Source organism: Aspergillus chevalieri, chromosome 5, assembly GCF_016861735.1.
Source record: "Aspergillus chevalieri M1 DNA, chromosome 5, nearly complete sequence".
NCBI lineage: Eukaryota > Fungi > Ascomycota > Eurotiomycetes > Eurotiales > Aspergillaceae > Aspergillus > Aspergillus chevalieri.
Genome location: NC_057366.1, coordinates 1,148,003 through 1,169,412, shown reverse-complemented (window position 1 = coordinate 1,169,412; position 21,410 = coordinate 1,148,003). Strand labels below are relative to the sequence as shown.

Sequence of the window (21,410 nt, the reverse complement as noted above, 5' to 3'; positions counted from 1 at the left end):
GCTGCATCTGTGCCTCATCTTCTGTGTCTGTCTCGCTCTCACTGTCTGTCTCACATCACCATATTCTCCCACTCTATCATCCTCCCTCCGTCCCTCCCTCTCTCAGAATCGCCATCAACTTATCGTCTCTCTTGTCGTCCGTTTATCGTCGCAGTCCAGACTTCCTCCAGACTCCAGATACTCTCCGACTGGTCCCGACCGGGCGAACCCACGGTTAGCAACGTCTGCCCCTCCACTACTCACGGACCAAGACCTTTCCTAACGGCCACAGCTAATAATAATCATGACTGAATGGTGACTGACGCTCCCCAGTTTAGAACACGACACGCAATTCCTCGCTTCTTCCCACACACAATTACATTGCTCCGACAGGCATGTAAGACTTGCGATCGTCTTGCTCCAGCTCTACCGAGAACCGCCTATTTGATCAAGTTTAATCCTGTCTCTTGTTCAATCGCTTCGACCCGTCCAGCCCCTTCCCCTTTTCGATCCCACTGACTTTCAACGGCCGCCTTACGACCGCCACTACCAACCTCCGTCGCCTCCGTCGTCTCCGTTGTCTCCTCTGTTCCATACACCTCCCGCCGTCGCTACTGTTTCCTCGGAATTCCCTTCGATTCCCCGTCAATTCTCGCAATGTCATCGTTCCGTTAAGATCCTCGCGCAAATATTCCTTCTGTATCGCTTGTGACACCACGATTCCGGAGTATAATTATACTGCACAGTTAGGAGAGTTTCGCTGGCATTGAACACAAAACAAACAACCACTTACGGCCCACCTCCGCAAACCACATAACCACCACAAAATACTTCCTTCTATAGCTGCTACATACTCCGTACCTCGGATGGACTCAAGGCTGTGGAGCAGAATCGCATAGCGGCACTCACCACCCGGCCCTCTGCCCTCGTCGTAGCCATGCCTTGGAGAGGCTTGCGCATTGGCATTCCCGATGGCACCGATTCCAAGCGACGGAGCGTGATTGATCTTTCGCATTCTCAATCCCGTCATAGTGAGCAATTGCCTCGCCCATCCCTCTCGACCTCCAACCTTGTCCCCCGGCACTCGGAGTCTACTCCTCGTACCCCTCGTCTGACTGGTGCAGATGATGGTGATGGCAACGACGATGATGATGCTTCCAACGGTGACCCTCGCACCTCCCGTTTAGCCGTGCCAGGAGACCACACGGACAATAATCATAATTCCTCCAATACGGGAAACTCCCCTGCTTCCCAATCGCCTGCTGAAGCGTTAAGTGGGAGCCTACGCAGGAACCGTTTTAGCTTTATGAGGCTCCGTCATGCATCCGATCCCCAGCTGTCCAAATCTTACGCCAAGGCCGAGCAGAAGCCCCCTCCAGTCCCTCCCCTGCCTCCACGTAAGTGTTGTGGAACCCTCCCTTTCTTTCGCTATCGCAGCTAGTTCAAGTAGCTAACTCTCTTCCCCCTTTTCTTTTTCCCTTCACAGCGCCTACTATCATCACCACTGCACCCACGAGCCATGAGCTGGACCAACCTGTCAAGCGAAAAAGCATGTTCAAAATCTTATCCGCATCAAAAAGGCCTTCCATGGAGGATCTTACGGCCGATCGCCAACCCGGATCTGACGTACCACCGTCTAGACATGGTGCTCAAGACTCAAGAGATTCTCACCTGGAAAATCCCCTGTCGACGCCGCGGGGAAGTGCGGAGGAGCCGGGGCGGTTATCAACTACATCAGCGCGAAGCAACAGTCGAGAACACACCAACGACTCTTATCGCTCATCGACCGTGACCGATGCCCGATTCTCCGAGTCTTCTCGTTCCGACCATAGTCAAGGGGAGCAGGGCGGTCATTCCCACCTGGCGTCTTCTCCCAACGACGGTTCGCTGTCTTTCAACAAACGATTTCGCATACCTCGTCTCAAACGGAACCGAAACCCATTTCCCCTACCTCCCAAACCGACTTTCGATCGCCCGCCATCAACTGGTCCCAAACCAGTCCCGGTTCCCGACGGCACCCCAAGGTCACAACGCTCTCAGGACGGCCAGGATTATTCTTCCTCGATGCCATCGCCAACCCGTTCGGCGGTAGGTTTTGCCGGGCGACCTCCTCTGATCCGGAACGAATCGACAAATTCCACTCATTCGGTTGCATCGCACTCATCAAATCGGAAGCGCAACCAGCCAGAGACTCGGGCACGATCGTCAACACTGGACTCCATTGCAGACGGCCAGGGCGGAAATCAGGCACCACCTTTCATGGCGCCGTCTAACCGGACCTCTACATCGACCAGTGGCCGCAAGAGCTTTGGTGATATCTTCAATCTCCCGCAACGGTTGAGGCAGAACTCCGAGCCCCTGGCACCCCGAAATGGCACCCCTGGCACTGCGACGCCAAAGAAATCCCTGTCATGTCCGGAACGGCAACCAAGTGACACCCCGGCTACGTATCTATCTCGGTTGGAAGAGAGTCTCCCGAAGGGCGTTATCGCCGGCTTGCTGGCCCAGTCAGGCGAGGATTTTAATCTAACAGCCCTGCGGAAGTGCATGCGTTGGTTTTCTTACTTTGGAGATCCAATCGATATGGCGATCCGAAAGCTCTTGATGGAGATGGAACTGCCAAAAGAGACCCAGCAGATTGACCGGTTTCTGCAAGCGTTTGCGGACAGATATCATGAGTGCAATCCAGGGATTTTCGCTCATTCTGGTGCGTATTTCCCCTGCCCCTTGATTGTCATTATGAGATCAACGACTGACCCATTTAACAGATCAAGCATACTTCATTGCATTTTCGATATTGATCTTGCACACGGACGTCTTCAACCGGAACAATAAGCGAAAGATGCAAAAGCCGGACTACGTCAAAAACACTCGCGGCGAGGGCATCGCGGACGATATCCTGGAATGCTACTATGAGAACATCTCCTACACACCTTTCATCCATATTGAAGACGCGAATCCCGGACGCCATCTCGTGAAGCCTCGACGCACACTGTTCAAATCCACCAGCTCTGAACATCTAGCTCGCCCATCGAAGGAACCCGTTGATCCCTACGCACTCATTCTGGACGGTAGACTCGACGCACTGCGTCCAAGTCTCAAGGAAGTCATGGACCTCGAGGATTTTTACAGTTGCAACGGTACAGAGGGACCTCCTGATATGAGGAGCCTCCATCGGGCATTTGCCAAAACTGGCATTTTACAGATTGTGTCTGCACGCTCCCGACCCGATGCATTCATGCCGGCAAGTCTTGAGAATCCGGCTGACTCGAATCCTGGACTGGTTGATATCAAGGTGGCCAAGGTTGGCTTACTCTGGCGGAAAGATTTGAAGAAAAAGCGAGGCAGGTCGCCCTGGCAGGAGTGGGGTGCACTCCTTACATTTTCTCAGCTTTACTTCTTCCGGGATGTCAACTGGGTGAAGTCGTTAATCTCTCAATCCGAAGAACAGCAAAAGGAAGGCAGTGGTCGGGCGGTTGTTTTCAAACCACCGCTCACCGATTTCAGTCCGGATGCTCTCATGTCTACGGATGATGCTGTGGCCCTGTTGGATTCCAGTTACAAGAAACATAAGCATGCTTTTGTTTTTGTTCGCCACAATTCGTTAGAGGAGGTCTTCTTGGCCAACAGTGAGGAGGACATGAACGATTGGATAGCAAAGCTCAACTATGCCTCAGCGTTTAGGACCACCGGCGTCCGCACACGAGGAATGATCGCCAACGGTTATGATGCGCAGCGGAATCGCATGGGTGGTACCGATTCCAGCCAGTCTGCCCCTGCAGACATGGTGCCACCGTCGCCTAATCCTGACACCGACGTTTCTGACGAGCTGGTTGCGGCCCGTCAACAGCTGATGGTACAGAGGATTCGTGAGGCCAACGAGAAACTCTTCGTTGCTCAGAAACAGCTTGATGACCTGTTGCGGAACGCCCGACACCTGCAGATTCTCACCCCCGTGCATTCAAGAGCAAGAGAGCAAGTTATCATGGCGGCTGGCCGCATGGCTGCTAAGCTCAAATGGGTGAGGCAAGATATCTGGCGCACCAAATGCCACCGCGAAGTGCTCGTTAGGGACCTTAGCGAAGAGGGTGTAGATATCGAAGCGACCGCTGAGCGCAAGAAGTCTTTGCACCTGCAGATTCCCGCGGCAGGCATCGCACTCCGACCTGATTCGGGAAGGCCGAACCAAAATTTGACCGTGAAACCGGAGCCTCCTGTCAATGACGACACTCTTATTTTGCCGGATGCACCTGCCTCTGTTGAGATTGTCGACAAGGTCTCTTTGCAACCCGGGATGATTGAGGAACGGAGACCAAGTCTTAGATCCGTCGCGTCTGACAGACGGGCCTCTACAGATGCAACAAAAGACCAGATGCCTTCTTCACCTGTTCAAGCAGCAGATGGGTTGGAACGGAAGACGTCGGTGCTCAGCTCGGGCAGCAAGATGGATGTTTCAAGCCTGAAATCCCATGCTTCCAAACTGGCTTCCCAGGCAAGCATTGATGATAATGAAGAGCGCCTCCTCCATGAAACCGGCCTGCTGGATGCCAATGGACAAAAGAATGGCGACGATGTCGAGAAGCTTCCAGACGGTCCTCAGGCAACGACCCATGAGGATCAGTCTAGACGCTCCCGTCGCAGTCTGCACCGCAGTCTGCGCGAATCTCACCACGGCAACCATATCCGGAACAAGAAGACACGGGGTTCGGTATCTAGTGCTACTGGTGGCGGAGAGGAGCCAGGATCAACCAAGGAAGATGAAGGTCTTCCCCGCAAGACGCCCAGTTTCAACTTCCACGGCAAGAAGGCGTCTATTGTCACCTTTGGGTCCGAGTGGCAAAACATGCCACCTGAAGAGCGGCTGAAACTACGAAAGCCTACTCCATCGTCGTCGGATGAGCTTCGATCTGATCCTACTACGGCCAGTATTGCCGACTCGGAATTAGCTGGCGGCCGTCCTCAGTCCTTGCGAAGTGCAAGCACAGCAACGAAGAGCTTTCGCGGGAATGACGATACCCCCGAAGCACTTGGGATCTTCAAATGGGGCGAAAAGATCCCGACCGAAAATGGCAACGGAGATCAGCAATCTACCGAGAACCCTCCACGGGCACCAACATTGAATGGACGACTGGCGATGCCCACTGACGGCGAAGATGTTGATCCTTTCGAGCAGACCACGCAGGAGACACAGGCCAGTACTCCTGAGCAAGCTGTTAATGCATGAGCGACCACCGCTTTGGTTTTGAGGTGTTCTGTTTTTTTTTTTTTTTTTTCGTGTTTTCTATTTCTACTTTGTCTTTATGACGCTTATACCCCATACATCGCATTTTAGTTTTGTTGGTTTGTCTGTTGTCTGTTGTCTGTTTTGGTCAGCGCATGTCTTGATAGTTAATTGTCTCGGAAAAGTGATTACGAGCCTGTCTCCTGCAATAAACGGTTTTCTGTTATATCCTGTATTTTCCATGGTTATCTTTCCGGATACTAGATAGGTCTGGGCCGATTTGATGTCTTAACATTGGACTTTCCTTTTCCACCTGCAATCCTGAATCGTTCTGATAACAATGGCGCTGGCGCTTAGAATACATAAGTAGACAGAATCGAATCTACAAAGGCATTTTTGAAGTCATTCTTGTCCCTTTGTGTGCTGCTGTGCATTCACAATATGGAAGTTCTTTTAAATCCTCATCGACAAACACAACTAGTATCTGCATGCCCTTCACCTACAACAAAAGATTCGAATTTCCCATTCTTCACTCGTCTCTTTCTTTCTCTTTCTCTCGTTCCTCTCAGCTCACTCCTCCCTCCCATCTCGGGATTTGAATACCCTTCCCCCTTGGACAAATCCCTTTATCACATTGCATATTGAAACTTGGATAAGGACATGCTCAATGACTCGTTCCTTCTGGTCCCGTCGCTGGAACTGCCCCCTGTTCGGCTTTCTGGCCAAAGGGCTCGCTGTTAACCTGCCTGTTGAACCAGATGAGAGTTCCGAAAATGTCGATGTGGATATGGGTATCGTGAGGCTTGTGGGGTATAAGCCTGAACGTGAGTTATTTTCTTTCCTTATGAGAGCGAAGAAAATGCTAACTAGTTGTTTTTTCTGGGATAGAGAGATTACTCGGAGCCCCAGTTCCCAGTTCCAAAGATTCCAACTCCGAGAATGAGAGCCAGGATCAAGATCAGGGTCGGGGTCAAAATATAAAATGCAGCCCTAGTCCGGCAACCTCGGAACAAGACTCAGCTCCGTCGCCAAAACCCACCCCCGACCCCAGCGTCACGACAAACTGCATAGCCCCAGACTGCGTCGCCTGCCAAGCCGAACGAGAAAGGACCACCGAGCAAGACCCGCAGCGCTGGAAATACCATCGCACCTTCATCAACAAAGAGACCGGCTACGGGCTTATCGCGAGGGAGTTTATTCCCGCGGGTAGTATTATCTATGCGGACCAATTGGTTCATCTCACGGAGAGAGACGAAGACAAGTGTCTGGCCAGGGCTGGTGATATCGACGCGTTACTCGGCGCCAAAGTCAGTGCCATGGGCTCAGACTGGAAAACCGCGTATCTAAGCATGCCCAAGCCCAACGACCGCAAAAAACCAGGGATACGCACAGGTATCTACACCAGTATCTGGAACCAGTACCACCTCCCCATCTACTGTAATGGTGTATCTGGTGGAGTCCTGGGCCTGAACCTCTCATTTACATACCACTCGTGCCTCCCCAACGCCTCCCTAACCCTAGTCAACAAGTACCGCTCCGACAGCGGCCGGCGCTACAAAAAGCCCAGACTAACCGGTGCCGTGGTCCGCAGCTTCGTGGATATACACAAGGGCCAGGAGATCACGATTTCGTATTTCTACGCCAAGGGCGCGGTCGAGTATCGTCGTCTCTACGCGCTGGATCTGCTGGGATTCCGGTGTTCGTGTCGATCTTGTTTGTATCCGAACGCTGAAGTCGAAGATGCGTTGGGGATGTATCACCGGCTCGAACACGTTCTCAAGAACCCGCGTTTCATCACCGAGAACCCAGCAGTCGCATACCAAGCCGCCTGTCAGATCACAGATAAACTCACAGACTGCGGCATCGCAGATATCCGCCTTGCACTGATCTGGGCAAAATGCGCGCTCATCGCGGGGTTTCATTCCGATATTGCGCGGGTCCGCTGCTTTCTGCTTATGATCCTCAAACTCACTGAGGTCCTGCAGGGTCCCACGGGTCATTTGTTTCATCGCGCGATTAAATGGTTCGAGTGTATGTCTGCGATGCCAGGGTTTGGGATGACGATTAGGGGATTGTCTGCGATGAAACATGCAGATATGTTTTTGGAGCATAGGACCGAGGCGCAGCCGTATTTGTTTATGATGGGGGCTGGCCCGGAGGAGTATATCCGTGTCAATCGATATCTGAGGGTTCCGGATGAAGAGATGGAGGAGCATGGGCATCGGTTTGAGGTCGTTCCTGATGCCCCGCCCGTCCCGAGTCTCAAGAAGAGCAGCAGGAAGAAGAAGGCCAAGGCCAATGCTAAGGCTAAGAAGGGCGAGAAATGCACCGATCCCGAAAAAGACTTTCTCTCGCTGTGGCTCGGCGTGGTGAATGATTTCGTCGACCAGCACGCCATCAAGCAGGAGTATAACGCTATGAAAAAGAACAAATATAGTCAAAAGAATGACAATATCTCACCTTCTGACAAAACCCAGCAGTGTACCGATGAAACGTGCAGTGGGTGCGGCGGCGGGGGGCAGTTACTGCAGGTGGTGATTCAGGACGTTGGTGCGCGGAAGAAGGTGGTGTGGAAGCGGACGGAGGTGGATGAGATAGAGAGGTTATGAGGGAGAATTTTAGCTAGTTCAGTCCAGTTGGTTTGTTTTGTTCCTGGTTGGATGGGATGGAGTTAGATAGGGTTGAAATTGGTTAACTTGGCCCGAAAAAGGAAATGATTATGTCATGCCTGTTAGGTGGATTTGAGCTCATCTGCTTGAGAGGGTAGGTGGCATCGACTCGTAAAGCGGGTCCCGCCACGCGCAAGTCACCTGACCATGTGGAATTTGTTTATACCGCTAGTAAGTAAAATATTTAAATACCTGTAAATCCTTTGAATTTCACTCCTTAATTTCTTCTTCTTCCTCCCGAATTCTCGATTTCTAGTTCTTTAAGTACTTAGCAACTACTCAGCCACTACTTGCAATGGAGAACACATTCATTTCTGAAGATCCTGGTTTTATCTTACAAGATGATCTATTTAGATCAATTGAAACCGACTTGAGTCAACCCCAGCAGGAGGTATATTATCTGTACTAGTTCCTAACTACTTTGACATTAATTGCTAACTAGATAGAAGGAAGAAAATATTCTTATTCAGCTAAGTGATGCCTCAACGAAGCCATTGAAGGTCCTTAAATTAGAATATACAAGTGATCTTCCGGAATATCCATCTACTGATCCTAATGGATATGGGTATGTTATAAATGTGCCGCCGAATCAGCAGAGGGAAACTGTAGAGGACATGGTTAACAGTGTAAATATTTCACAAGTACCTTACAAGCACTTGGTAAGCAGATACTAAGCACTTTATAGATTCAGTACTGTGTTCGACAAAATTATCGCAACCGGCCTTCCAGCCATTCTTCATTCCTAGGAACATCATATACTAGCTCCTCTTATAGATGTTCTGGTATAAAGATCTGTGAATATGCCGGTATACAACTGAAAAATATGCATCACACTCATGTTACAGATGATTTATGGACAATTTTGCAAGATATTCGACAGCGCATTCATGAGATGGAAAGAGATACAACCAAAGATGCTGCATATAGGTAAGAAGTACTTATCAAGCATTCCGTTATCAAGTATTAACTACTTATGATTCAATAGATTTTATCGATCAGCAAAAAATCTCTTTAAAAATCAACTATCTTGTTATCACTTTCAGAATTCTTGCCAGCCTAAGTTAACCCAAAGCTCCATTCCGGTAATTAATTATCCTAAGTGCTTATGGACTGCTTATTATAGTTGCTAATCAATTATAGAATCCTCTAGGTGGTTTCGATTTCTATGTTAGATGCATCAATGCACCATCAGACCCTGCAGGTCATTATACCTATAGAGTTCCAAAGAATGGCTCAGTGCACCTTCAGTTTCTTGAGGGATTGTTGAATAATGAAATTATTATGGATATGGAAGAGTGCGGTGCTGTTGAATCGATCAAGTCAAAGTCACTGTATTGTGGTAAGTGCTTATAAAATACTTAAAAACTGCTTGCTAAGTACTTATTGTCTCCAGCATATGATCATCCTCAGGGACCTGGAAAATTAGTACATGCTAAATGTAATGTGACTTTCCATTGGTTAATTCCCACTGATTTAAGTCAAAATCCATATTTTGTCTTTATGTCTCATGGTGTTCATACACATGTTCCTCCACCTCCACGAAAGGCACCTGCAAAAATTATGAATGGAATTCTGCAATTGATAAATCAGGCTCGGAGCCCAAGCTTGACACTGGGTAAGTGCTTCCTAAGTGCCTGATAAGTACTTAATGAGTGTTGATAAATGGCTTTAGGTACATTTCTTAAAAGTCCAGCATTACAATCATTCTGTGCTGAGCATAATTGCCATACAATTCAGCAAATTCATGAGAGTTTCTCAAATATGGACCCAATTCAAGCTGTCATTCGAAAACAAAGACTTCTCCATTATCCAGCTGGTCAGAATGTCAATGGTGTAATGTTCGAATTAGGAAAGAACAAAGATCTTCAGGTAAGTACTTCATAACTGCTTGTTCAGTACTCTATAACTACATAATAACTTATCAATTTTTAACATTTAGGAGTACATACATGAAGTTTATCAACAAAATGATCAGATCATGATAATATGCATTCTGAAAGAGCAAGCTGAATTACTTCATACATTATCTTCTATAGAGATTGATATGTCATTCAAACGAGTACAATCAAAAGAGATGAAGGAGGTGGTATTTGCCACATATTTAGCAGATCAGAAAAAGAGTAAGTAAGAGTACTTTTCAACCACTTACTAACCACTTACTAACTGCTGGCTAATTAGTTATGACTCTTTGTCGTGTCTTTACAACTGAAGACACTACAGAGGGCTATTATATCTTATTCAAGAAGATCTATCATATTGTGTATAAGTTGACAGGCAAGAGGATTACCTTTCGTGCCCTACATGGTACTGGTCTTCATGCTCTGGTAATGGATATGGACAATAAGCAAATTGAAGGTATCTAATAGGCACTCCCTGGCCATTTCACAATCAGTTATCAAGCAGCGGCTAACTAATTGGCAATAGGATTGGCTCAGTTTCTAATGGAGATTGATCCAGACCACCATTCACGTATATGGCTTCTAAAGAATGTTCTTCTTCTATGTCGAGTTCATTTCCTACGAGGGATTCGTGAAACTCTTCAAACTCATTCTCTTAATCCATACATCGGGACACGCATGGCTGCGCTTTTAGAATGTGAGTCTGAAGAGGACTATCATAAATGGTGTGATCTGTTAATCAGTAAGTACTTTCTTACTAACTAATTCAAATGCAAATTTTGAATAGTTAATAACTAACTATTTATAGAACATGAACATCCTGCAATTCAGAACTGGGCTCGTCATAAAAAGAGTGCGGTAATTGCAGCAGGTCTCAATAAGTATTGTTCTCTTATACCACATCATATCTTTGATATGGTGCGAAAGAGTACTAATGCTGTTGAACAAACTCATAATAAATCCAATCGTCGTGGAAAGCAATTGACATTGCTTCAAGCAATTCTTGAGTATGTACCTAATAACCACTTGTAAAGCACTTACTAACCACTCATTAAATACATCTAGATCATTGAAGCTAGATATACAGGACGTGCAGCAGAATCGAAGCTATAATTCATATGGTCTTCGACACCGCTATGCAACTCAAACTTTGGAGGCTAGCTTTCTAAGACATATGGCACGATCTGGTATGTATTTATTGTTATAGCTTGAAACCCCAATTGCAAGTGCTTGAGAAGCACATATAAACTGATTAACTCTTATAGAATCAGCTCGACAAACAGAATCTAACTCACCTGAGTTGAATATACAAGATCAAGATCAAGATCATATTTTCTTTCCCTCATCTAGTAGCGGAAGACCATTGCAACGAACTCCAAGTCGAAGGGGGAGCATGAGCCGGCGAGGGAGCTCTCGAGCTAGATCAAGGTAAGATCTATCTTAAATAGTCCTTAACTATTTGACAGCTACTTATAAAGTACTTACTAACTGCTTTATCTTTCTAGCTCATCCCAAGTTAGTCTCCAACGAGTTGCTACAGCTAATTCACATGAGCAATATCAAAATACAGAGCTACAGAACCTGGAGGAGGAATTGAAGATAAACAATCTAAAGGCCGAATTACTTGCAAAGCAGATTGAAATCAAGAAAAGAGAACGTGAGCTACGTGAGTTAGAGTTAGAAAATGGAGGACAGCATTAATCATTAATACATATATTTATGTACTTAATAACTGTTTTTTTAAGTAGTTGTAACTGAGCTTCCAGATAATCACTATATACGGGAACCGGAGAGATATATATACTATAAGTACGCTTTCCCTACACATACACATACACATACGTAAGCCGTCAAACTGCTGAATAGCATTAATAATTGTTTTGCAAATATTTATTAACTAATTTAAATTATAATCAATGCTTAAGCAGTAATCTCAAGTCTGTTTTAAAGCACTCATATTAGCCAGCATCGTAGTTGGCAATAGGTATGGTAAAAGCTCTGAAATTTAAATAACGGTAAGAATATTACACAATGAAGTTACGTGTGGCGCTTGCGTGCACGAGCCATATTCCACACGCCTGACTGGCCTTGGCACGCTAGTGCGTGGCGTTAGCTTTTAGCGTGTCGAACCCAACTACTTTCTGCATCTGCTTAGCTTAGCTCTAGCATTTCCAATACAGCATCCACCACCTACTTCTTCTTTTCTCCAATCCGCTCAATCTACTATAACTCAAGTATTTTCACCATCAATCTCCCTCCCCAACAAAAGTAATCTGATCTCCGGGGTCAAACGCAATGGCCCACTCAAAACGCAACACCTCCCTCCCCCATTTCACCTCGCACGAACGCTCCCTCCTGCGCAACAACTGGGGCACCCAACGCTCCCTGATCTCCCGCGACTCCTTCCTCCCCTTCGCCTCGTGCCGCCTATGTCTCCAACCCGCGCGCTCGCCCGTCGCGTGCTCTACGAATGGCGATTTATTCTGTCGCGAGTGCGCGATTAGTGATTTACTTGCGCAGCGGAATGAGATTAAACGGTTGGAAAAAGAGAGGGGGGAAGCGAGGAGGAGGGTTGGGGAGGAGGAGGAGAGGGTGAAGGAGGAGGTGAGGGAGAGGGAGGTTAGGGAGTTTGAGATGGTTAGTATGGGGTTGGAGGATAAGGGGAATAATAAGAAACGGAAGATTGAGGATAGAGATAGGGAGGTTGAGGTTGGGGGGAAAAGGAAGAAGATGTTCGAATTGGATGAGAAGGAGCTGGCGAGGGTGACGAGGGAGGAGGAGGAGAGGTTGAAGGAGGAGTTGAAGCGGGAGAAGGTATTTTCCAGGTATTCTGGTGTCTGTTTTTGTGCTTATGCTGATGGCGATGAACAGTCCGAATCAAGCAAATCCGCGTTACCCTCCTTCTGGGTCCCGTCGCTCACACCCGGAACCGACATTAATGAAATCATCGCCAATAAAGATATCAAGTTAACGCCCATATGTCCCGCCTCATCAGACACGAACCGGCACGCATACTCGCTCAAGGCCCTCGTGGAAGTCCATTTCACGGAAGAAAAAGCCTCAGACGGATCAGTTGCGCGTGTGTGTCCGAGTTGCAAGAAGGACTTGAGTAATGGGTTAAGAGCAATGCGTGCGTCTTTCAACTTTCTAGGATTCGAGATGGCAATGCTAATACGGCGCAGTAACAAAACCATGCGGCCACATAATCTGTTTACCCTGCGTCAAGAAATTCATGACCCCCCACGACACCCCCGACCCGCACGCCACAAAGGAAGAACAAGCCCACACAGCAGGTCTACAAGGCCGGATACTATGCTACGTCTGTGAGGCGGATGTCACACCCTCTGGTCCCCCGAAAGACGATATTAGTGCTGTGGATGCAGAGCACAATGGAAAGAAGAAGAAGTCAAAGAAGGATAAGGAGGGGATATTGCCGGGGTTGGTGGAGGTGTGTTCGGAGGGCACGGGGTTTGCGGGGAGGGGAGGGAATGTTGCGACGAAGACGGGAGTCGCTTTTCAGTGTTGATTTTACTGCCGTAGCATATGAAGATACTCATAGAAGAGAAGAGATAGAAAAGTATATTAATCAATGGCTCAATAACATGACATAAATCATCAAACAACACCGTACAAAAAACCAACCGCCATCCATTTTATATCCATGCATGCATATAAACATCAAATAATCAAGGCGCACTTAAGAAGACAAATACTTAAGCACAGCCTCCTTCTCCTCAACAGGCAGCATGCTAAGCACCTGCTGCACACCCTTCAAACCGCCCTCCTTGTTACCAATAAGCAGCGACGCCACATCCGCGGCAACGGACTGCGTCTTCAGACCCTCAATCTTCGTCTGGATAGACTTCTTGTTCTCCTCGTACCACGTCGCCACCTTGCGGTCATCGTTCTCGAGCTCGTCGTCCAACATACCCGTCCATGCGTGCAGAGTGCGCAGGTGCGAGGCGCGAGAGGGCTCAGTCTGTCCCGCGGGCGCAGGGGCGTTGGCGGCGATGGCGCCGTTGCCAGTACCAGCCGGGGCAGGTGCAGCAGCGGCCATGCGCTTGACAATGAGCTCCTCGCTGAGACGGCGGCGCAGACGCCAGTAGAAGAAGCGGCGAGCGTTCTTCCAGGTGAGCGCGCGGCGGATGGTGTTCTTGGCTTGCATGCGGCCGGCGCGGTCGTGCAGGTCGGCGAATTGCAGGGCGATCTGCAGGTACACGGGGAGGAGCTGCTCTTCGCGGGCGGCCATCTTGGTCTTGATCTCGGAGAGCTGCTCCTTGCTGAGGGTGGTGTCTTGCAGGGCACGACGGAGCTCGCCATAGGTCGGGTCCAGGCGGGCCATGGTATCGAGCTGCTTCTCGCGGCGGTACTTGATGTTGACGATACCCTCGGGTTCGAGGACACCGCCGCGGGATTCTTCGTCGGCGTACATTTCCATCTGGTCGGGGTTGATGGAGGGGTCGATAACGACCCACGAACCACCACGGAGTTCGCCGAAGGGAGGAATGTACACGAAGATGGGCTGCTCGTACTTGACCAGCGCGTCGACAATGTACGAACCGTACTTCAGAACCTCGTTGTACATGTCGCGCTGACCACCAGAGAAACCACGCCAGTTGGCCAGGATCATGACGGGCAGCTGCTCACCGTTGTTAAAGTCACGCAGAGCCTGAGCGGTCTTGAAAGCGGAGTTGGGGTACCACACTCCACCGGCTTCCTGGCTGATCAACTCCATAGAGTCGGGGTTGGCAGGATCAGCAGGGGTGACGTTCTCGACCGAGCGAGTCTCGACAGCAATGACACCCATAGGGATACCACCGAGGCGAGCACGACCAACAACGACAGTGCGAGCCCATCCGCCAAGAGCCTCCTCGAAGGAGTCCTTGTCGAACAGACCGGGCAGGAAGCCCTCTTCATCCTCCTTACCGGCAATGAGGTGGCGGACGTCATAGGCCTGCTTCTGCGGCGGGTAGTAGGCGACATCGCGGTCCCAGTTGTCAGACCAGGGGCGGATGGGGATGGGAGCGCCCTTCTTGTCGGGGACGAAAGACATCCACTCGACGATTTTCTGCACACCATCAAAATCGTCGTTGGCGGTCATGTGCGAAACACCGTTCTTGTACATGATCTGCGTACCACCGAGCTGCAGGTTAGAAGTGTAGACCTCACGACCGAGCAGCTTGTTGATGGCGGGAGCACCGGTCAAGATAATCGGCTGGCCCTCGACCTGGACGGCTCTGTGTCCAAGGCGGACAAGGTAAGCACCGATACCGACGGAACGGCAGGTGACCAGGGTGATAGTGAAGATGTCCTCGTATGCCCGCGAGGTGGCACCGGCAATGAGACCAGAGCCCTTGAGACACTCGACACCCAGGCCATCGTTGGCACCGATGACGGTGGTGATCTTGTGGCGTTCCTCACCGTCGTCGGTGATGAGTTCCGTGATGACCTCCTTCTTCTGCTTGGCATCGAACTGCTTCTTAACCTCAGGAGTCAAGTACAGATACTTAAAGCCAGCCTGGGGGTTGGCAGGGTCGTTCCAGGCGACGTTGAAGTAGGGAATCAGCTCGTCAGCCATACCGATACGGGCACCCGAGTTGGCGGACAGGTAGATACGTGGGATTCCAAGCTTGCGAGCCAATTCGGTACACTTGTGGAAGAACTTGTCTTCCAAAGGACCGAAAGAACCGATCTGGAAGGTGATGTCGTTGGCCACGATGATGAAGCGGCGACCCTTGGGGTACTCAGGAGTCCAGGCAGTGACAATCCATCCAACCATACCGTGGGTGTTGGTACCAGGGCCACGGTTGATCTCGACCAGGTTGTCGGTGTCATCGAGGACAAGTTCGTTGTAGTCGATGCACTCGCCAACCGGGGGACGCTGGGAGGCCAGGCTGGGAATCTTGGCAATAGCCCGGGTCCAGCTGTTCTGGAAGGCCTGGCGGAAGAGCTCTGGGAAATCGTAAACGTACTGGGTGCCCATGAGGTGAGCCTTGTAACGCTTGGGCTGCAGCCATTCCTTGGTCGGGTAGGGGGTGGAAACAGGGCGCAAGTGCATGGAGCCAAGCTTGTTGGTACCACCGATGCTGTGGAAGATCCACTCGCCCTTCTCGGACTTCTTCTCGATGTACAGCTCCACCTGGATGATGAAACCGTAGGTGTTGGTGATGATAACACGCAGAGGGTAGGGCATGCCGGTAGTGGGGTCCGTGCAGAGGATACGGATCTCAGCACCAGTGACACGCAGTCTCCACAAACGACGACCGAAGCGCTCCAAGAATCCAGCAAGCGCCTCCTCGACATCCTGGGGCTGCAGGTTGAACACAGGCGAGAAGTTGATGAAGATGTGGTTGAGATCGGAGTTGTTGTTGCCAATGATCTCCAAGGCATCCAAAATATCGTTCATCAACCGGTCAGCCTCCGAAATCAGGTACTCAGCCGTAGGAATGTCGTCACGCAAGCGACCCGGACGAACGACAGCACGGACGAAGTAGCGCTTGTCAACGGCTTTGTCGTTCTCAGGACCCTTGCCAATAGCCTCGTAGACGTGGATGTTGCGATTCTCCGTGAATACAGGCGTGATCTTGAACTTGGAGAGACGGTGCAGTTCAAGCTGGAATGCCAGAGCAGGCTCGCTGTGACGGATGCTCTCATCCTCCTCGTAGCTAGGTCCACGGAAGGTGTAGTAGCCGGGGTAGATACCGTCCTTGCCGCAGATCACAGTCACACGACGGATACGGCGGGAGAGCAGCTCCTCCTTGAGATTGCCCAACAGGCTGCTGATCTGGGCGACGATCTGCTTGTCATCGAGGTCCTCGACGTCGCGGACAGCGATGTTGCAAACACCGGTGAGCTCGTGCTCGTGCTCGATCTTGAGAGACGGCTTGCGCTTGCCTTCCAAGTTGGCAAGGAGAGCGTCGCTGGGCTTCTTGGAACCGGCGACGGGGAAGGCCTCCAGCGCGCGGGATACGGCTTCCTCGACATCCTCGAGGTACTGAATGGGCATGATGACACCCTTGCGGATGGGCTCGTTGTTCTCATCCAGTATGTACGAGAAGTCGCTGATCGAGTTGATGCGCTTGAACGGGTGAGGAGACTCGGTAACGGGAGTGCTGGGAGTCGAGGGATGAGTGGAGGCGACGGGGCCAATCTCAGGCTGGCCGAGCTTGTCGAGAGTGAAATCCCACGAGAGGAAGGGAGACTCGCCGCTCGAGGCGTTGTACTGCATGCCCTTTAGGGTGTAGGCACGGTAGGCACGGCGAACGTAGACCTCCAGCGCAGCAAGGGTAACCCAGACGTCCTGATGAACAAAGAACCGGGGAAGGACATCGAACACGGTGTACTTGGAGTCAACAACCTCCTTGAGCACCGACAAGTCGGGCTCCCGGTGGTCGAAACCAGTCTCACCGTACCGCGACTCCACAACAGCAGAGCGCAGGATGAGCTCCATCTGCGACAAACGTTCCTCCAGCGAGGGCATAGCGCACTGGATGAGAAGCTCACGGGCCTTGAGGGTAACCTTGGCAGCGGAGCGAGACTCGAGCTCAGTGAGCTTCTTGAGGATGGGCTTGAAGTACTTGCCAACGTTGCCAACGCCAGGCTGGTTGGGACGGTACATGTCCAGGATGGCGAGGATCAGGTTGTTCTTGGAACCGATCCGGCTGTGAGAGAGGACGGTATGCACGACAGTGGTGATGTCGTCCTTGTGCTCATCTCTCAGCTTGAGGATGGCATCTTCGTCCCGGATGTTGCGCAGGGAGAACAGGCTCTCAACGTCCCAGTACCGCTCAAGAAGGCTGATGAAGACGTTGTACTCGTGGGCCTTGAGACCCTCCATGTACTTGTTGATGACCTGCGTCAGAGGGAGGAGAGTGGTCTTGAGGATTTCTGCGTCACCAGCGTTCAGGATGTTCTCGTCAATGAACTTGGCGATGGTCTTCTGCAGCTGCTTGGCAGGGAACTCAGCCTTGCGGGCGTGGGCCTTGTCGACAACGGCCTGGAGCTGGGCGTCCAGCTTCTGGGGCATACGGGAGTGCAGCGCAGACGACTGAGCGTTCCACTCACCGTAGGGCAGCTCAGGGTTGCGGAGTACCTCCACCAACTCCTTCAGGGTCGAGTTCATGATGACCTGGTTGTCGAAACCTCTCAGGATGTTCTCCAGAATGCTGTAGAGCAAGAAGAACCGTTGCGGGGGCTTGGAACCAGTCACCTGAGGAGGACCAATATCGGGCAGCTGTCCGGTGAAGGGCTGAGCGTGCTTAACACGCGAGGGGTCGTCCAGGGCGAGGATACCCAGGATGTCACCAGCCTCGAGGGTGGCACCAGGCTGCTTGATGAGCTGGACGATACCATCCTCCTGGGCAATCAGAGGCATGTACATTTTCATGACCTCGACTTCGGCGTACGGCTGGCCACCCTTGACGTGCTCACCATTCTCGACGGTGAACTTAACGAGCTTACCGGGAGAAGGCGTACGGAGCTGGGTAGGGTCGTTCTCCTGCTCGAGCAGACAGGTTTTGCCGTCCACACTGATACGGGTGGCAGCGGCTTCCTCCTTCCAGTACACGTTGTGGCTGCGACCGTTCAGGAGGACGAGCAGACCACCGTCAGCGAGGGCACGCACACCAACGGAGCACTTGGAGCCGTTGATGAACAGGTGGTAGCTGTCCAAGCTGGCGCGGGTGGCAGTGAACTTGTACCGCTCGCCCTCGTAGATGTAGTCGATAGGGAAGACGGTCTTGAGGACATCCTTGGAAGGCACCTGACCCTTTTCAAGGCCTTTTCGGTATTCCTCGATACCCTGCTCGCTAGCCTGATGGGCCTTGGTCACGGCACCGCACAGGATAGCGACGATCCGGTCGGGACGCTCGGCGGTCAGCTTGTTGGAGATCAGCTGGTCGAGCCAGCCAGTGGTAATGGTGTTGTCCTCGAAGGCAGGAGTCTCGAGCAGCTTGATCAGGTACTCAACGGTCGTCCGGAAGTCACCACGGATGCTCAACTCCTTCAGGGCAATAACCATGTGCTTCCGCGATGCGGACCGGTTCTCACCGTAGGCGAAGATGTGACCGAACTGACTATCGGAGAAACTGTGGATACCACCCGCCGTACCGACGGAGAAGTAACCCCAGACGTTGGAGGAACTCCGGAAGTTCAGTTCGTGCATGGTACCGCCCGACGGCTTGAAGCCCTCACCAGGGTCTTCAGAGGTGATACGGCAAGCAGTGGTGTGGCCCTTGGGCTGCGGGCGACGCTGGATCTGGAAGCTCTCCTCGTTGGAGAAGTCGAAGTCGATATCGGACGAGGTGTTGGGGTCGACACCGTAGAGGAGACGAATGTCACGGATGCGGTGCAGCGGGATACCCATGGCAATCTGCAGCTGAGCAGCGGGAAGGTTGACCCCCGAAACCATTTCGGTGGTAGGGTGCTCGACCTGAAGACGGGGGTTCAACTCCAAGAAGTAGAACTTGTCTTCAGCGTGCGAGTAGAGATACTCGACGGTACCAGCGGAGACGTAACCGACCAATCTACCCAGGCTGACAGCGGCGCGCTCCATAGACTGGAATGTGGGGGGTTTGGCAATGGTAACGGGGGCTTCTTCGATAATCTTCTGGTGTCGTCGCTGGACCGAGCAATCTCTGCCGAAGAGCGAGATGTTGTTCCCGTACTGATCGGCCAAAAGTTGAACTTCCAAGTGGCGGGCATCACCAGCCAGCTTCATGATGAAGATTGGAGAACCGGGGATTTCGTTGGAAGCCGCGTTATACAGACTGATGAAGTCCTCCTCCTTCTCAACCTTACGGATACCCTTACCACCACCACCTTCAGATGCCTTGATCATAACGGGAAAACCAATCTCCTTGGCCTTTTCGAGACCCTCTTCAGGCGAGAATGTACACCCCTTGTTGTAAACGTCGTCATCAACGGTGACAATGCCATGCTGGTCGATTCGAACAGCGTCAACACCAGTTCCGGACCATGGTATACAGGGCACACCGGCGTGCTGTGCGACAATAGTCGAGGAAATCTTATCACCCAGGGAGCGCATGGCAGAGGCGGGAGGACCAATGAAGATAATCTTCTTAGGCGAAGCAGCGAGAGATTCCGGTAACCGGGGGTTCTCAGAGGCGTGACCCCAACCGGCCCAGACGGCGTGGACGTCCATACGCTCAGCAACATCGACAATCAACTCGACGTTGGCATAGTTGTTATTGTTGGTACCACCGGGAACCTCCACATATTGATCTGCCATACGGATGTAGTCTGCATTTGCGTGCAAATCTTCCGGTGTAGCCATGACTGTGAATTGAATGGCACGTTCGTTGCCAAAGGTCTCGTAGGCCCATTTCCGGACGGAACGAATTTCTTTGACGGCGGCGATACCGTTGTTGGCGATCAGGACCTAATTCATTAACATCCATCATCTTCAGATAAACCCAAGTGAAAAGACCTACCGAGCTGATGACCGAGTGACCGTCATGCTGGGCCACAAAGTCCTTGACCGAACTCGGGGGAGCGGCGTCAAGGTGGTTTCCACCGATGAAATGCGAAGGGATTTCAGGCTTAGTGCCATTTGTGCTTCCATTGGGGACACCCATGATGTCGTTTATCGTAGATATATTTGCGGGTATTAAAGATTATGTGCTTCCTTCCATGCGATATATGCGTAAAACGTGGTCAACCCGTGTTGAGCGTAGACGGGGAATATCAAGATCGGAGGATAGAGGTGATAGATGTAGTACAAAGGACGAATTCGAGGATACACCCGCCGTCACGAGGAGAGAGGAGAGGAGAAATCGAATTGAGAGGAGAGTGAGATGAGAGAGGGATCCTCCTGTCAGAAAATAGTTCAAGTCAGCTTGAGGCTCAGTTGAAAACGGCGGAATGGAGGGGGGTGGACTGGCTGATAAGAGTGAGCGAGGCAGGCTTACCGTGACTTCACACCCAACAGGGAGACTGTACAATAAGATGAGGATAGGTAAATATGAAGAGAAAAGAAGGATGAAAAGGACCGAGGGTGGAAGAGGATAAAAGTGGAAGAAGAGGGACGAAGAGACGATGAGCTGTTCTACAAAAAAGACCGCTCCACCCAGAAATTGCAAGTCCTCCACCATTGGATATGCCCCAACTGCCCGCCGCTTGTTGGGCTGCCCGCCATTCCAGAGTCCTCGTTGTTGCTGCATACCTGCATCTGACTTGTTTACAACGTACACATCATATTTCTATTCCATTATATCTCTTGAATTCCTCTTCTCTATTCTCTACTCTTCAGTATACTTCATGATATTCTACCAGGGCGAAAGACGTACCGTAACAATACAGGAAAAATACCACTAACCCAATCCGGCACCGTTGATGTTCCGCTCCGCTGGATCCTCACAACCCGCTGGGCGCCACTATTCCGTTTTCGGTCACTTGTTGAACCGGGCCAGCCGGACGCTTCCCCCAATCATATCCTGCCATTATGTTGGGCGTGTCATTTCTCACCAGTTTCTGTCTGTGGTTTTTTTTTTTTTTTTTACCGGTACGATACCGTACCTGTCTGTACCAGTCCTGGAGACTCTGGGGTTCCTGAAGAACAATGGATTATTAGTATTTGTGTCCAGGAACGGATACTCCGTACTAAGCACGGAGTAGTACGGACTA

The 21,410-nt window shown here is 50.8% G+C and overlaps 4 protein-coding genes across 4 annotated transcripts; 3 read left to right on the top strand and 1 right to left on the bottom strand.

The window, feature by feature from the left end:
- Positions 1-916: 916 nt before the first annotated feature.
- On the top strand, positions 917-5,203 carry ACHE_50406A (Arf family guanine nucleotide exchange factor SYT1; the record flags this gene model as incomplete). Its single annotated transcript, XM_043280119.1, has 3 exons — positions 917-1,376; positions 1,466-2,686; positions 2,748-5,203. 3 exons carry the CDS (start codon positions 917-919, stop codon positions 5,201-5,203), a joined length of 4,137 nt encoding a protein of 1,378 aa, XP_043137730.1.
- Positions 5,204-5,867: 664 nt separating this feature from the next.
- Positions 5,868-7,809, top strand: ACHE_50405A (uncharacterized protein; the record flags this gene model as incomplete). The annotated part of the gene is made up of 2 exons (XM_043280118.1): positions 5,868-6,024; positions 6,089-7,809. 2 exons carry the CDS (start codon positions 5,868-5,870, stop codon positions 7,807-7,809), a joined length of 1,878 nt encoding a protein of 625 aa, XP_043137729.1.
- A 4,253-nt stretch (positions 7,810-12,062) lies between these two features.
- Positions 12,063-13,293, top strand: ACHE_50404A (putative RING finger domain protein; the record flags this gene model as incomplete). Its single annotated transcript, XM_043280117.1, has 3 exons — positions 12,063-12,581; positions 12,639-12,897; positions 12,950-13,293. 3 exons carry the CDS (start codon positions 12,063-12,065, stop codon positions 13,291-13,293), a joined length of 1,122 nt encoding a protein of 373 aa, XP_043137728.1.
- Positions 13,294-13,464: 171 nt separating this feature from the next.
- On the bottom strand, positions 13,465-20,362 carry ACC1 (acetyl-CoA carboxylase ACC1; the record flags this gene model as incomplete). Its single annotated transcript, XM_043280116.1, has 2 exons — positions 13,465-20,166; positions 20,219-20,362. 2 exons carry the CDS (start codon positions 20,360-20,362, stop codon positions 13,465-13,467), a joined length of 6,846 nt encoding a protein of 2,281 aa, XP_043137727.1.
- Positions 20,363-21,410: the final 1,048 nt, after the last annotated feature.